The 15,142-nt window shown below is 44.2% G+C and overlaps 1 protein-coding gene across 8 annotated transcripts in view; it reads right to left on the bottom strand.

Moving 5' to 3' along the window:
• map4k5 (mitogen-activated protein kinase kinase kinase kinase 5) overlaps positions 1-14,964 on the bottom strand; it is a 52,663-nt gene extending 37,699 nt beyond the window's left edge. For 4 of the 8 annotated variants that reach the window (XM_031580412.2, XM_031580416.2, XM_031580417.1 and 1 more), the window contains exons 1-3: positions 14,733-14,964; positions 13,513-13,792; positions 1,169-1,226 (exon numbers count right to left, since the gene is read on the bottom strand). In XM_031580412.2, the coding sequence (XP_031436272.1) occupies positions 1,169-1,226; positions 13,513-13,620 (166 nt within the window). In that variant the 5' untranslated portion in view covers positions 13,621-13,792; positions 14,733-14,964. The other 4 variants (XM_031580418.2, XM_031580419.1, XM_031580414.2 and 1 more) reach the window with 3 other exon arrangements.
• Positions 14,965-15,142: the final 178 nt, after the last annotated feature.

Raw genomic sequence — 15,142 nt, 5'->3', positions numbered from 1 at the left:
CAGCGGTTTCGTGCCATGGGTCAACGCGCACCGGAAGTAAACAAAGTTGCGTTCAAATATTTTATTGCATTAATCTCGGCCACAATAATCTCATAGAATAACGCGTTAACTTTGACAGCCCTAAAATAAATAAATTACACGCACACTACGCAACAGAACATGCATTAGTTTTAATCGATGAAAAAATAATTTCATCAAGGAAATTCTTAATGATCAATTAATCGATCGTCGATTAATTATGCCCATCCCTAACTTGCACACACTTTAATGACCGTGTTGTCAGAGCTCAACTTGTAGAGCAAGATACTAAAGGTGAATGACACAGTAGGTGCGGATGGATCCTGATGTGACTGTGGATTACTGAGCAAGAACAGGATACACCCCTGTAACATGATGAACACACTCCCTACCTGATGAACAATATAAATAAATAGTGATTGTGTGCACTGACGCAGGCACAGGTACACACACACTTATTCACATCTACTGATACACAAAAACACATTAAGGCCTACAGACAGACATGAAATTGTGAATACATAACTAATGTTTAATTTGTGTTTGTGTGTATGTGTGTGAGGGAGAGAGAGTAGTGTGTGTAGGCTTTAATGAGTTTTGTCTGTGGCTTAGTAGCATACATTTCACACGTAATCCCACTGAACAGGATCAACACTATCTGTCAGTCGGCCAAATGCGCACACACGCACACACACACACACACACAGACACACACACACACACACACACACACAGACACATAGGGACAGAGGGAGAGACTGCCTAAAAACAAGGCAGCTGCTGCAGACCTTTGCTACACTGTCTAAACAGCATTTTCAGAGATATGATGGAAATACAACATGTCTCTTTTTCACAAGTGTTTGTGTGGACTTCTGTGTATGTGAGTGTGTGTGAGTATGTATGTATGTGAGTGTGTGTACATGCTTGTGTGTGTGAGTGTGTGTACATGCTTCCAAAATCAGTCTGTGTTAGGTGATTTCAAAGGTTGCATGCTTGCATACATGTACGCACACAAACTAACGCACACACACCTTTCCATGTCTACATATTCCACAGAACACAGCACACATAAAATATGCATCTCTCTCTCTCACACACACACACACACACACACACACACACACCACCAACACTCTTCTCACACACTCACCTGGCTCTAGTTTGATGATCTTGACAGCAGCGAGCTCTCCAGTCTGAATGTTGCGAGCCTGAAACACAGAAAGAGAATGACTCAATACAACACTCGGTTTCACCCCCACACAAAGGCAATCTTTCAAACAGATGTCAGATACCACCAGACACTGCTAAGTTTGAGATAAAGCATTCAACCCTTGAGATACCTGCTAAGTTTGAGATAAAGCATTCAACCCTTGAGATACCTGCCGGAGCGTATCACAATAATTATGCTAGCCGTTATCATCTCTATCAATCAGTCCACGCAGCCTGAGAGGCCGCCGCTCCGCAGATGGCGTTGCCTGAGGTCAACAGCAATCGGAGAAATCAGGCATGCCCACACGTCATATATTTCACATTTTCGACAGAGCGCAGTCTCTTTCTCATGGCTGCGTTCATCAGCTAATGAACCGACAAACTGAGAATTACTTCTGAGAACAGGGAGCTGGTACATGAGATGATTCAAATCAACAAGAGAGAAGGACTACAGACAGAAATAGGGAGACCGGAAGAGAGACAGAGAGAGATTTTTGGCCTATGAAGTCTAGACAGGGAGAAAAAGAGCGGGTGAGAAAGAGATTCAGTTCCTCTGTGTGTATGTGATTGAAAGAGACAGAGAAAATGTGACAATACGAACTCATTATAACTCAACATTATAAATCAACAAGCTCCACAGATTCAGTTTCGAAGATTGGATACATTTAATTTAGGGATGCACCGATACCGATACCAGTATCGGTGCCGATACTTCGTTAAAATACTTGTACTCGTTGTTGAATTGCCGATACCAAGCACCGATACCACTCATCAGTATTTCACTGCATCAAACTGGCCGGGCTATGCTGACACAAATTGTGATTTATTGTCCTACCTGTCCTACCATTCTCTGCCAGACTAGTAAGTAGCTTATTTGCCGTCTTGTGTTGCATTTGCTTGATGTTTGACTGTGTTAGGAAAGTTTGTCAGTGTCAAAGTATTTCAGTATACAGGTTTCGCTAAATTTTGCTGCTAGCATCTCGTTAGCGATTAGCAATTCCGTTGTGCTGCCTTAACGGCGATTTGGGCTCATTTTAAGATAAATGACGACGACAGGAGTAAGGCACAGTGTAAGATCTGCACTGCTACGGTGTCGAGGGGCGGAAAGGAAAGTACTCTGTTTAACACAAGCAATTTGATTAAACATCTGAAGACGCACCATAGTGCTAAGTACACAGAGTTCACTGATGCTAGTGGCGCAAGACCGAAGCAACCAATCTTAACTGACGTCTTGCAAAAGAAAAAAACGCGCACGCACACACACAGAGAGAGAGAGGTAGAGAGAAAGACTGTGCCACATAGGTTAAGTGATTGTTTGTGTACTTGAGCAGGAGATTCTTCTGATCCTTTTGTAACTGAAATGTGCTCTTGTGCTAATCCAGTAATAGTTCTGTTCACTTTTTGTTAAGCAGACTGTGTTGTTAACTATGCAGCAAATTGAATTGCCTTTATCTGGTTATATTTGCATTTTGTCTAATGTGATGATATTGTCTGTTTGAAGGCTTTTTTTTGTGTTAAAACCAGAAAGCTCTGTTTATTTTTGGCTTGGGATAGCCTTCTGTTAATTTTGTACTATAGGCTTGACATAATCTGCAGAGGATAAAATAAAATCTGCCTCCAAATTAATTGCACTTTCATGGAGACCAAATCTAAGAAGTATCGGTATCGGTACTCGGTATCGGCAAGTACACAAATAAAAATACTCGTACTCGTATCGGTTTGTAAAAAAGTGGTATCGTGCATCCCTAATTTAATTAATTCTCGAAGGTAGCCACACACAGTGTGTGGAGTGAAAACCGATATGATAAGGGAAACAAGAGAGATAAGAACGTAATGATCTCTCAGGAGGAGGCAGTAAGTAAATAAAAACATTACACGTCCCACACACAGAGCATATTTATAGTGTACAGTTTACACCTTCATTCAGATACGCTTGATACGCAGATATAAACACAAGATGGAATACTCTCAACACTCACTCCATCGGCTTGTGTCATTGGTCCCCACATGCACACACAAGCCTAATGTTTACAGATGCTGTGAAATAATAACCTGCTAGCATTTAAATAGCTTTTTGAATCTTCAATACTCTCCTCCTTCCAGAGCTGGGTTAGTGTACGAGTTTTTTCTCTCTCTCTCACTCACTCACTCACTCACACACACCAAACAGTGAAAAAACAAACCAGGTAACAAGTCCAGATAACCCCTCGCAGCACTTGATTGACAATGATTCAGCTTAAGGAGTGAAGGGAGCTGGATTGCTGACTTTGAGGGGAGAGTTTAGAGCAGAGAGTTTGAGCAGGACAGTTAGGGCTGATGGGGTTCATTTGCAGAGATATCTACCATCAGGGTAACTGGCAGTCACATTTAGATGCTCATAACACACACACACGCACACACACACACACACACACACACACACACACACACACACACAAGCACACACACCACACAAGTACACAAGCACACACACAAAGATGACACATAGCCACAGTGACACAGACACCCCCGCGCAGTCTCACATGGAGACTAGTGGTGACGATGACAGCAATGACACTGAAAATGACCCTGCTGTTTCTGTGCGTAGCCTTCTACTAGTCATTGAGTGAAGAGAAAATGGCCTCTCTCTCTCTCTCTCTCTTTATCTCTCAGCTGTGCAAAAGAGATGGCAGAAGAACAGGAGAGGAGAGAGGAAGGAGGAAGAGGGAGAGAAGAAAAGAAAAGAAAAGGGATGGGGAGGAGGCTAAACATGAGGATTCAGGAGAGGAGAGGAGAGGAGAAGGTTGAAGAGAGTGCAGTGGAGACTCGAGTGGAGAAGACACGACAGGAGATAAGACAAACATGGGAGATTAGGAGAGGACAGGAGGAGGCTGAAAAAGGAGAGAAAAAGTGTGTGGGAGGCGCTGAAGGGAGGAATGTGAACACGTCCTCTGTGACTCGCCTGTAAGCAGTTCTAACAGCAACATCCAGGGAGCAGCTGTGTGTGTGTGTGTGTGTGTGTGTGACCAAGTAGGCCTACATACCCAACACATAACATCTCCACAGAAGAAACACAACCAACAAGATAGAATCTGTGCACCATCCAGAACATAGAAAGCAGCATTACAACCATGACTCAGCTACACCATCCCCTGTCCTGCCGCAGACACAGACAGACAGACAGACAGACAGACAGACAGACAGACAGACAGACAGACAGACAGACAGACAGACAGACAGCACACACTCTGCACTAGTGCAATACAGCAGCGGCAGCCACACACAAGCATCCCACTGACACCAGGAGCATCTCCTCCGGCAGAAGCCCCAGGCACTGCAGCCGCCCTGCCTGAGTGAGGTGACTTACACTCTGAGCAACAACACTGTACCTGTGAGAGCTCAGACTAAGCCTAATGAACACTGCCAAAAAACCTGTCTGGGGCAATTCTTGGAGAAAACAAAAACCCATTCAGTTTAATTCACACAATAAAGGCTAAGAGTTTACTTAAACTAAAGGTCTCCAGGACTTCATGTGCAAGGAGCATGCACCACACAAACAACAGAGTACACGCACGCGCACGTACGCACGCACACGCACACGCACACACAGACACAGAGAGCGAGAGAGTGAGCGAGCTTTTCCCCAGCCAAAGTTTCCAACAGCAGTTGACCGTGTATGATTCTACAACCTTTTTCAGAAAATCCCTCCAGACTAACTGAGAGACATTTTCAGTCACCACACAGCACTAACTGGGGGCGTTTGAGAACAGATCAAACCCCAGACAAGAGTAGAGAAGAGTGACCTGTGTGTGTGTGTGTGTGTGTGGAATGCTTTTGCCAGCCAGTGGAAGCAGTTCCTTGAGGACTGTGTTACCTGCCCCCCCAAGCATCCCTTGTCTTAACTGATGGCCAGATGCATACCTGAGATTATAGGGCAAGGTGGGGGGGGGGGCGTGGTTGATGGGAACCGTTTAGCATGAAGCATCTGCTGACAGCTCTGTTATCAGCCAATCAGATTTGAAGAAAAAACAGCTGTCCCCTGTACACACACACACACACACACACACACACACCTGGGAAAAGACCACAGATAAACCTGAAAGTGTGGCCTTGGGACAGATGCATGGACGCACACACACACGCATGCACACACCCCAGAGGACAAAACAAGGTCTGCTGAAGAAAAGCATTCAAATTAAATCATTATTGAATAATCATGCCAAATAAGATGCTCTGTTGGAAACAGTCCTGTCTAGGGCTGAACGATTTGGGAAAATAATCTAATTGCGATTTTTTTTTCCAAATATTGCGATTGCGATTTAATATGCAATTTTTTATTTTATCCAAATTTTTTCCCCAACAAATCGTAATGAATGATTTAAATATGACCAACACAATATTAGATACATTTAGTGTAAAATATTATTTCCCACATTTTAAATTTGTATTTAACGGCTCATTACAGAATCAAGAACAATAAATCGGTGGCTTTGCTACTGTGCATTTAAGTAATTTAAACAAAGTCATTGTAAGAATAAACACAAGGCATGTACTTTTTAAACACTGTGTGCAAAATGTACCATCTTAAGAAAAAAAAAAAAGTTTTTTAAAACTAAAACGTTTTAAAATTAAAAACGTGGTCTTAAAAAAAAAAAAAAAAAAAAAAAACTTTTTTTTTTTTAAGACCACGTTTTTAATCGCGAACGTTGCGATTAGAAAATCGCGTTCTATCATATCGCGATTAAATCGCAAATGCAATTAATCGTTCAGCCCTAGTCCTGTCTGTTCATCACACACACACACACACACAGAGTTTAAGTAATGTGTGTTTCCTGACAGGCACCCTGCAGGTAAGTTATTATGCCACACAATGCTCTAAAGAGGTTATGTAACCTGAAGTTAACAGACCTGTCACTCTACACACCTTATTAAACACACACACACACACCCTGTCAAGACAGCAAATGCTTCGCTTCCTCTCTCCCCAGCATTCTGGAAAAGGAGATTAATCTTTTCATCCCGGAACATGTACTCCTGCTCAAACCCATCCTGCCCTCAACTAAATATACAGCTGGCACAGAGCAACACACCCAGCACAGCATCGGTCATAATCTGGCACAGAGTAACACAGCCAGCACAGCTTCGGTCATAATCTGGCACAGAGCAACACAGCCAGCACAGCTTCGGTCATAATCTGGCCCCAGACTGAATTAGCATTTTTTTCCCCGTCTTTAATATTCTGTCAGATTCTGCCCTATTTAAATACTCCATACATGGCCTACTTGTTGACCCCCCCATAATCAGAGCAAACACTTCAGACTGGCGGTAACTGAGAGGATCATGCATGTGGACGTGTGTGCAAAACACCCCCAAACCCCAAATCAAAGAACATACTGTAGTACTGTAGCAAAGCTTTGACATGCATATCATTTGCGGTGTGAATACTGCAAAACAGTGGCAGCACTGGATGTGCATGCCTATAACTGGAGGGTTTAGGAGACCCAATACCCAAAAACTCATGCCTGGTTGGCGAGCCTGGCAAGCACTTTCTGAAGCACTGCTAGAAGTGCTCCTCTATAGTCAACGCCTTGAAACAAAGGGAAGTCAATTAGAAGATTTACTGCCGATAAATTCACAGGAATTGCAGCCCTAAGGCAGTAAAAGCAGCATCATAAATCATAAATAGAGTCATAAATATTAGTAAAAAAGCAGCTGTTTCTGACAGAGCCACAGACCGAAGAATAAGGGTGAGAGAATAAGGGTGAGAAATAAGGAAGCCTTTAGCAGAACCTACTCAAAGGGGGAAGGCCCATCTGCTCTTTAACCTTCATAGTTCCAAAGCATTTCTCTAAGGCAAAAGCAGAACTCGTACACTAACCCAGCTCTGGAAGGAGGAGAGTATTGAAGATTCAAAAAGCTATTTAAATGCTAGTAGGTTATTATTTCACAGCATCTGTAAACATTAGGCTTGTGTGTGCATGTGGGGACCAATGACACAAGACCGATGGAGTGAGTGTTGAGAGTATTCCATCTTGTGTTTTATATCTGCGTATCAAGCGTATCTGAATGAAGGTGTAAACTGTACACTATAAATATGCTCTGTGTGTGTGTGTGTGTGTGTGTGTGTGTGTGTGTGTGTGTGTGTGTGCACACGCTATAGGAGCAGGTTCTCCAGTAGAAGACACTGGCTGCAGTTGTGGACTATGTGACTACTCCACGCCAATGATGTCACTTTGCCTCTTGGACAGAGCAGACCAGTCTGGCACAATGTGAGCTCTATGTCCGGGGTCAAAGTGGTAGTCACACTATGTCATCTCTCTCTCACACACTCAGTCACACACACACACACACACACACACACACACACACACACACACACACCTACAGCTGATGCAGACTCAGGAGGGCTGACCCAGTTCTGAGGGAAGTTTTGGGACGCTACAGCATCTCAGCTGACAGGTCATAACCCTCCCGTGGCGGAATACGACTGACGGCTTGAAAGGAGCCGGAATGCTTTGGTTTTCACTCCCCTGTCATTACAAATAAAAGCCCCTGCACACCCCACACCCCCTGCACAGCCCACACACCCCACCCCCCTGCAACACCCCACCTTCCAGTCCAACCCCACCCTCTGCTCATTCACATGCAGACAATACCAGTGTACCATCTCCTCACATGACATTCCTGCTATGGTAATATGAGAGAGCAGGCCTGCCAGGACTGACACATTCTTCCTCCGATGCATAGGAAACCAGGCTACCCTGACACACACACACATTTATCACCTTTCAAATGTTCCCAGGCACAAACGGGTTTGTGTAGGTTTATTCACACAAAAATATACATACACACTGGCTCTGAAACATTCCTATACATTTTTTACAGTTTCACACACACACACACACACACACACACACACACACACACACACACACACACACACACACACACACACCTGAGCTTTGTAGATGTGCAGAGCCGTGCAGCAGTGCCAGTCTTCAAAAGCTAAAGACTCTGAGACCAGAGGGTCAGAACTCATCAGCACTGTATAGCTACAGCCACATGTGGGGAAAACTGCTCTTTCATCTCACATAACAACTGTGTGTGTGTGTGTGTGTGTGTTAGAGAGAGACACTGGGTGAATGGGTTAGAATGTGTGAGCAGAAATATATGATCGTGTGAGAGAATGAAGTTGTATGGTGTGTGTGTGTTAGAGAGAAATAAAAACCACCATCGCTAAACTAAGCATGTGTGCGAGAAAGAAAGAGACACAATGGGTGAGAATGTGTGAGCAGAAGTATATGATTGTGTGAGGTTGAGGTTATTTGGTGTGTGTGTGTAGTATGTGTGTGAAATTTTTAATTTTTTTTTAAATGAAATGTGAAAGAACATGTCTGATCCAGAGAGATCTGTTGCCTGAGAGGCTGTATATACACACACACACACACACACACACACACACGCACACACACACACACACACACACACACACACACACTCACTGATGTGCATATCTGTGTATGTTTGCCTGTGACTGTGTGTAGCACAGCAGCATATTGAGCTCTGCGCCGCACTTCTCAAATGCACGGTATTTCCTGTGTGTGTGAGTCCAGGGAGGAGAAAGGGGGGAGGACAGACTGAGAGAGAGAAAGAGCGGCGTGCAGCGAGCGAAAAACAGAGGGAGGAGAGGGAGAGGGAAAGAGAGAGAGAGAGAGAGAGAGAGAGAGAGAGAAAGAGAAGCAGGGAGAGAAAAACATACAGCACAGTTGTTTTGAAAAGGCCCCAGTCCTGTTTCAGCCTGTTCTGTGTGCATACAGGGAGTACAACCAACCAGCCATTTCTGTCTATCTGTGTGTGTTGAATATCAGCGCTGGCATTCCAGCAGCCAACAGCTTGTCTGATCAGGACAGACCTTATGGGAGAGGCCACCACATAACTTTCTCTGCAGGGCAGACACACACTTACTCCCCAGAAACAGCTCTATAGACGGTTACAGCTTCACACACACTTCATTCAGCACGTTGCAGTCTTCGCAAAGAAAAATATTGTATTGTCTAAACCACACAAGCGACCTATGGAAAGAATACAAAACTGAACGCGAGGGCATGATCTTTAATGTGCGCTCCGAAGGTACTGCAGCACACACACACACACACACACACACACACACAGCCTTCTCTTAAGCTCGTTGTGTTTTACAGTCGGACCAGCGGGCGGCTTGCCGAGACTGGAGTCAGCAGTCACCACAGGTGAAGTGAAACAATGCTGCGGTAGTGTGCCAGATAGAGACTGCATGCCGCCACACCGTTACCCTCCTGAGGGCCCTTAAATCCAGTACCTGCCCCACCGTTACCCTCCTGAGGGCCCTTAAATCCAGTACCTGCCCCACCGTTACCCTCCTGAGGGCCCTTAAATCCAGTACCTGCCCCACCGTGGGCAGCTATAGTCAGTGCCTATGAATGTGTGCATGTGTGTGTCTGTGTGCATGAAAGCATAGGTATGCATGTGTGTATGGGATGTTCATGCGTTTAACAGCCTGTGTTGATGCTGCATGGCCGTCTGTACATGTCAGAGTGCTTGGCTGTGGCCAAGAGACTGCCAGTTAATATCCTTGTTATGCAATCCAGGTAACCTATTAGTGTGTAAGTATTTGTTGTGTGTGTGCGCTAAAGGTAATAGTATTGGTGTGAGCAAGTGTTCAGCTATCAGCTTTCTTATCACTCGCTGTGAGACAGAAGTTGTGGTAGTAAAACAGTAGTCAGTCTACTAAAGACATAAAACTGAGTTAACGCTGATGACCCACATCCCAACAGCACACACACACACACACACACACACACACACACACAATCTGGGAAAACCAAATTACCAATGGTAAATTCCTGGCAATTATAGAAATTATAGTTATACACTATGGTAGCCTTCGAAAAAAAATTCACACTTTACTCCTCTCCTGGGCAACTGCAGTTTCAACACAATTCTAATCAATGAGGGAACTTCTGGAAATTCCATGCACGCCAGATAGGTTGTGTGTGCATTGCACAGTGAGGGGACGTGGTCTCCAACCATGGCAAAGTCTAGGAGAACCACCACTAACTTAGAAAACATCTACAGACTAGTAGAACAACAACAGAAACAGCAGATGAATAGTCAAACATTTTCACAAGAAATGAGTGGCATAGGGCATAGCTTCAGATTAACAGAACACTTGTGAAATTGTGCGCAAATGCCAGACACTGCTTTGCCTGTGTTTGGGGGGGACAAAACCAGCCTGGTTCCTCTGTCTCTCTCGGCTGAATAATCCTGCGTATCGTATTTGACTTTCTTTGAGACTATTTAGTCAAGCAGGAGAGCATACAGTGAAACTACAATAGTTACTTTGAATGTCATCAACATGAAGGTTATTTATGTGCGACCATTCAGTCCATAGAGGTTTGTATCTCTTCTGCTGGAATGTTCTTATTTGCAGCCATAGTAGAGCCTGGCTCCAAGGCAAGGGGCTGTGAGCAGACAGACTCTCTCTGGGCTCCTGCCTCTCTTGCTGAAGCTCTGGAGCTCCAATCCAGCTCTCCTCCTGCTCCACCACAGCATGTGGAAAATGGAAAGAATGAGCCTGACCCATGATAGCTGCCTTTCAAAAAAAATCTCCAACTGTCCTCTCCTTGCCACACACACACACACAGACACTGATCTGTGCAGCAGCACAGGAAGTTATGCAAGACATGACAAAGCGGCCTTTTCCTGACGAATTTCACTACTTTTAGGAGTAGTATTTTTGTGGGCTGCCGCTGTGGATAGTGGCATATTGCGCATCGGTGGGCGTTCTGTCGGAAACTGGTCATTTGTCACACCAGCAGAGCTGGGAGAACACGCCTGTGGCTCGCATGCCTGGTGGAAAAGAGGGGACAGAGTTGTTCTACTGCTCTCATGCCAAACTCTCAGAGAACCTGAAACTAACCTACTTACTTCAGTTCTGAGTACTGCTTCTTTAAGTGCGAATGCGTGTGTGTGTATTCACTTAGGTAAGGCGTTCTTTTGTGTCTGTGTGTGTGTGTGTGTGTGTAAGTGTATTCACTTCGCTTCCTCTCACATATATTCGACTGGGTAACAGGAAGCACAGACAGATACACACACACACACACAACGTCGCACTTGGGTCATAAATAAAGCCGAGAGGTCCGACGGAAGCCAGAGGGGGATGACTGGCCCACTTTCACTGCTCTTCCAGGAACTTCTCGAGCATTATCCTGGATCCCTAGACAGAGCAGGGAAGGTCAGAGGTTCCGGGCGACGGCTGAGGCCTTATTACAGTGAAGACTCTGACCTGCTGCTACCGGCAGCCATGCACCAGCGGAGGTGCAGCTGGGGGCATCCACTGAGAATTAGGAGGGGTGGAATGTGATTCTGTCCTCACCACACACACACATCTTTCTAATTTACAACAGTTTAATGTCAGGCTAGCTCCTCAGTTAGCCACAAGTCTCGCTTCTAAAAGCTTCTAGATAGGAGGGAGGTCAGGGGGAGGTGTGGGAGGGGTCGCTAATTGTTACTCTTACTTTAGTCTTTACCACTGCTTCAGCTCCTATGAACTCAATTGCACAGGCTGTTTGGTGGGACTTTACTGCAATAAGCCTAAGAGCCCATATGATTTCAGCTGTATTGAACTGCATGCTGGACTGAATTGTGATCGGCATGACGCTCAGCCTGCAACCAGCCAGGGTGAGATGTTCTTTTCCATACAGAGAGCATCTGGTACTGATCAGTGGACTCATGATTCTGCTGTCAAAATGAAAAAGTGAGCCAGTTATTTTTCCACGCTGCCCATATAAAGAGGGCCAGGCTGCCTTTATTTACATGGAGGAGCCAGTCACTGGTATCCTGGGACCTTCACTCTTCATTTTTCACCACTGACACTCACACTAGGTTGAGGGTTTTAGTCTGTTTGGCCACACATGAGCTAGAAACACAGCTATAGCTGATGGATGAACATGCTTTTCTCCATCCATGATAAAAAACGGTGACACTGCTTTAGGATCACTTCATCGGTTGAATTCGGGGTTAGTAGATTATGACACTACAGAGGTCCTACACTTCAGAGTGTATGGATTGATATGCTGTCCCTTCACGTGGCTAGCTCAGTCTTGTCACACACGTGAACCGCAATATCATCCTGGCTCTTTTCAAATAGATGCTGATAAGCTCTTGTCTCTCTCTCTTCCCCCTCCTTTTGAGAGGAATGTTGTCAGTTTAGATGTTGCCGGGAATGAGTCTTGCAAAAACCTCTTCCTCTCAGTCACACACACACAGCAAAATCAAGTTTACAAAACAAGCATTAAATACATCAAAATCATTAAAGAAATAAGTACCATAATATCCACAACAGTTTTAAGTGTGAATCAGAGGCTAAAACAACAACAACCCCCCACCACTGCATTGCCAAGAGCAAAATGGATCTCGTCAGGTGTGTCTGGACCATGCTGTGCAAACAGGTGCAATTGCTACAGCAGCAAGGCCTGGCTGGGTGGCCAATGTTGTAGGCAGGAAGGCTATGGGGGAGGGTGGGGTGATGTGATGTGGTGTGAACTTGAGTTACTCCACAGTGACTCAAAAAGCCAACCGAACTCACTGCGGCTCTTTGTTGGTGGCTTTGTGACTCATTTTTCTTTTATTAGAAATTTTACACTGTTAACCCCTTCTACTGTTGAAACAGCAGAGAGTGAAATTAAATAAAAAGTTTGCACGCACACACTCAACAACAAAAACATAAGGTATTTTAACTTTCTGGGCTTCTCTGAGTTTTAGTCGTGGTTGTGAAAAAGAACAAGTGATTCTTGGAAAGGTCATTGTTGACCTGGGTATGAGCACGTTTACTTTGGGGGGGGGGGGGGGGGGGTCAGTAAAAGGCGCTACATGTCATTCAGCTGTTACATGACTTGTGACTACAAACACGAATGCTGCAGGTCAAAAACAAACATCGAAAACAACCTCACGCTGCGGGTGTAGACATTTGTTTCTTGGTAAGATTTGTTTCCTAATCTTAAAGGCGTTTGCCAATTTGAACAAAACTGTTTATACAGAAAGAATCATCTGACATACAGAACCTGCAATTAATTGAACAAGTTATGGATGATTTCTTAGACTAAGAGCAGAAGAGTCCATAATATTCACCATGAATCACGCTCACTAACCAAGTAGGCTGCCATTAACAAATGAGACTATGTCTAGTCCGTCAGTCCGACATGGACAAATCCCCGAAGCTCGTTAACAGAAAATGTGATTGTATTAAATGTAAAATTAAACATTTACCTTGTACACATCTCCGTATGTCCCACTGCCGACGCGCTGAATCAGCTCAAAGTCGTGCTGTGGATTTCTGCGCTGTATCTCGCCACTGGGTCGGGGATAGATGTCCATTGTGGCCTCCTTGCTAGTTGTTAGCTATCGGTTTCTTGTTGCTGTTTCTTGTTTACATTTACAAGAGGTTCCAGTCAACAAACAAAGTCTTCCGCAAAGAAAACGATGTGATATCCTTGGTGGTCTAATACAGTGCCACTCCAACTTCCAAGTAGGGATTTTGGTCCATTTCCTGGTCGCCAAAAAAAATAAAGTGAGTAAGAGATATTAAACGACAATCTCATTTCGACTTGGACAGGTGTTTACTTTCATCGCTTCAGTAGGCACACATTCCTTATCTCTATCAATGTCAACATTACCATTATTATGTTGCCGTTTGTTTCATTTACGTAGGTAACTCCTCTGTGATTGTGCAGTGTCTCACTGAAAATCACAAATGTATCTACATTCACTTCACCTAAGGTTTAACTTTCAACCAGTCACTTCTATCTCCCTACGTATACAGCTAGGATAGCAAGCTAACAGGTCGCTGGGAAACAATATGTACTTTACTGTAACATAACTGTTAAACGATCAAAGTAGCTAACGTCAACTTCAGGAACTTTTCACCTTACTAGCTAGGTCTCTCGTTAAATTCAGACAAGACAGCCTGAGTAATTACGTAAAATAACCAACGTTAACCAATACACATTCTTGACAGACAAGTGATAAGCTAATGTTCGCTAGCATATGCAACGTTAACTATAACGTTGCATGAATAAATCCAGAGACCTAGCCAGGGTTAGCACACTAACGTCAATGTTACATGGTTCTGCTACTTTAAAAGTTAACGTTAGCTCGTAGATAAACGCAAGTTATCCCACTGACTATCAAATGCTACATCATTTATAAATTGGAGCAACAAGTGATGGCAAACGTCAGTTTGACATAATTTAACGACAACGAACCAAAGGAGCTTACATTTAATGTGTCTGGAAACGCACACCAGACAGGCGACACAGAGATGGCCACTTAGCTAACTCTCTCCCTGCATCTTCATAACGTTAACCAAGCCCTATGGTTACCCTGCCTTGCTGTGACTACAGGCTGCTAGCTAGCTAGCTAGCAGAAAACCCAACAGCTTTAAAGTTAACTGTCTGCCAAGCTACTATTATCAATGTTTACGAACTCACCTTTTCAATTGTTCAAATCAATTACACACCAAAATATTGACTAGTATTTTTGTTCTGTAAAAAGCAGCGATTTTGCGTCGAAATTTACATCCGAACGGCTGTTTTGCCGAGTTTGACGGAGGCTGAAACTTCTTTTCAACAGACAACTCAAATGCTACAGAACGAGTCTGGCTAGCCTACAGTCAGCTACCTGGCGACTCTCCACTCCCCGCCTCAAGATGCATGTCACTTCCTCCTGTGCACAGAAAATAATTTTAAGTTGTCCACCTAACCTTTGTCAGAGAACAATGTAGGCTACACTGACCTTATTAATTCACAGTGATTAAAGCCCAAACAAGGTGACATTCAACTTTTGTTTTAGGGTTGGGGTAACAATGTTGCACTTTGATTGTTGGCAATTTTCCTCAAAA

The sequence above is a fragment of the Clupea harengus genome, chromosome 14 (assembly GCF_900700415.2).
Source record: "Clupea harengus chromosome 14, Ch_v2.0.2, whole genome shotgun sequence".
Classification (NCBI taxonomy): domain Eukaryota; kingdom Metazoa; phylum Chordata; class Actinopteri; order Clupeiformes; family Clupeidae; genus Clupea; species Clupea harengus.
Note: the sequence above shows the minus strand (reverse complement) of the source record. Positions and strands in the feature narration are given on the sequence as shown.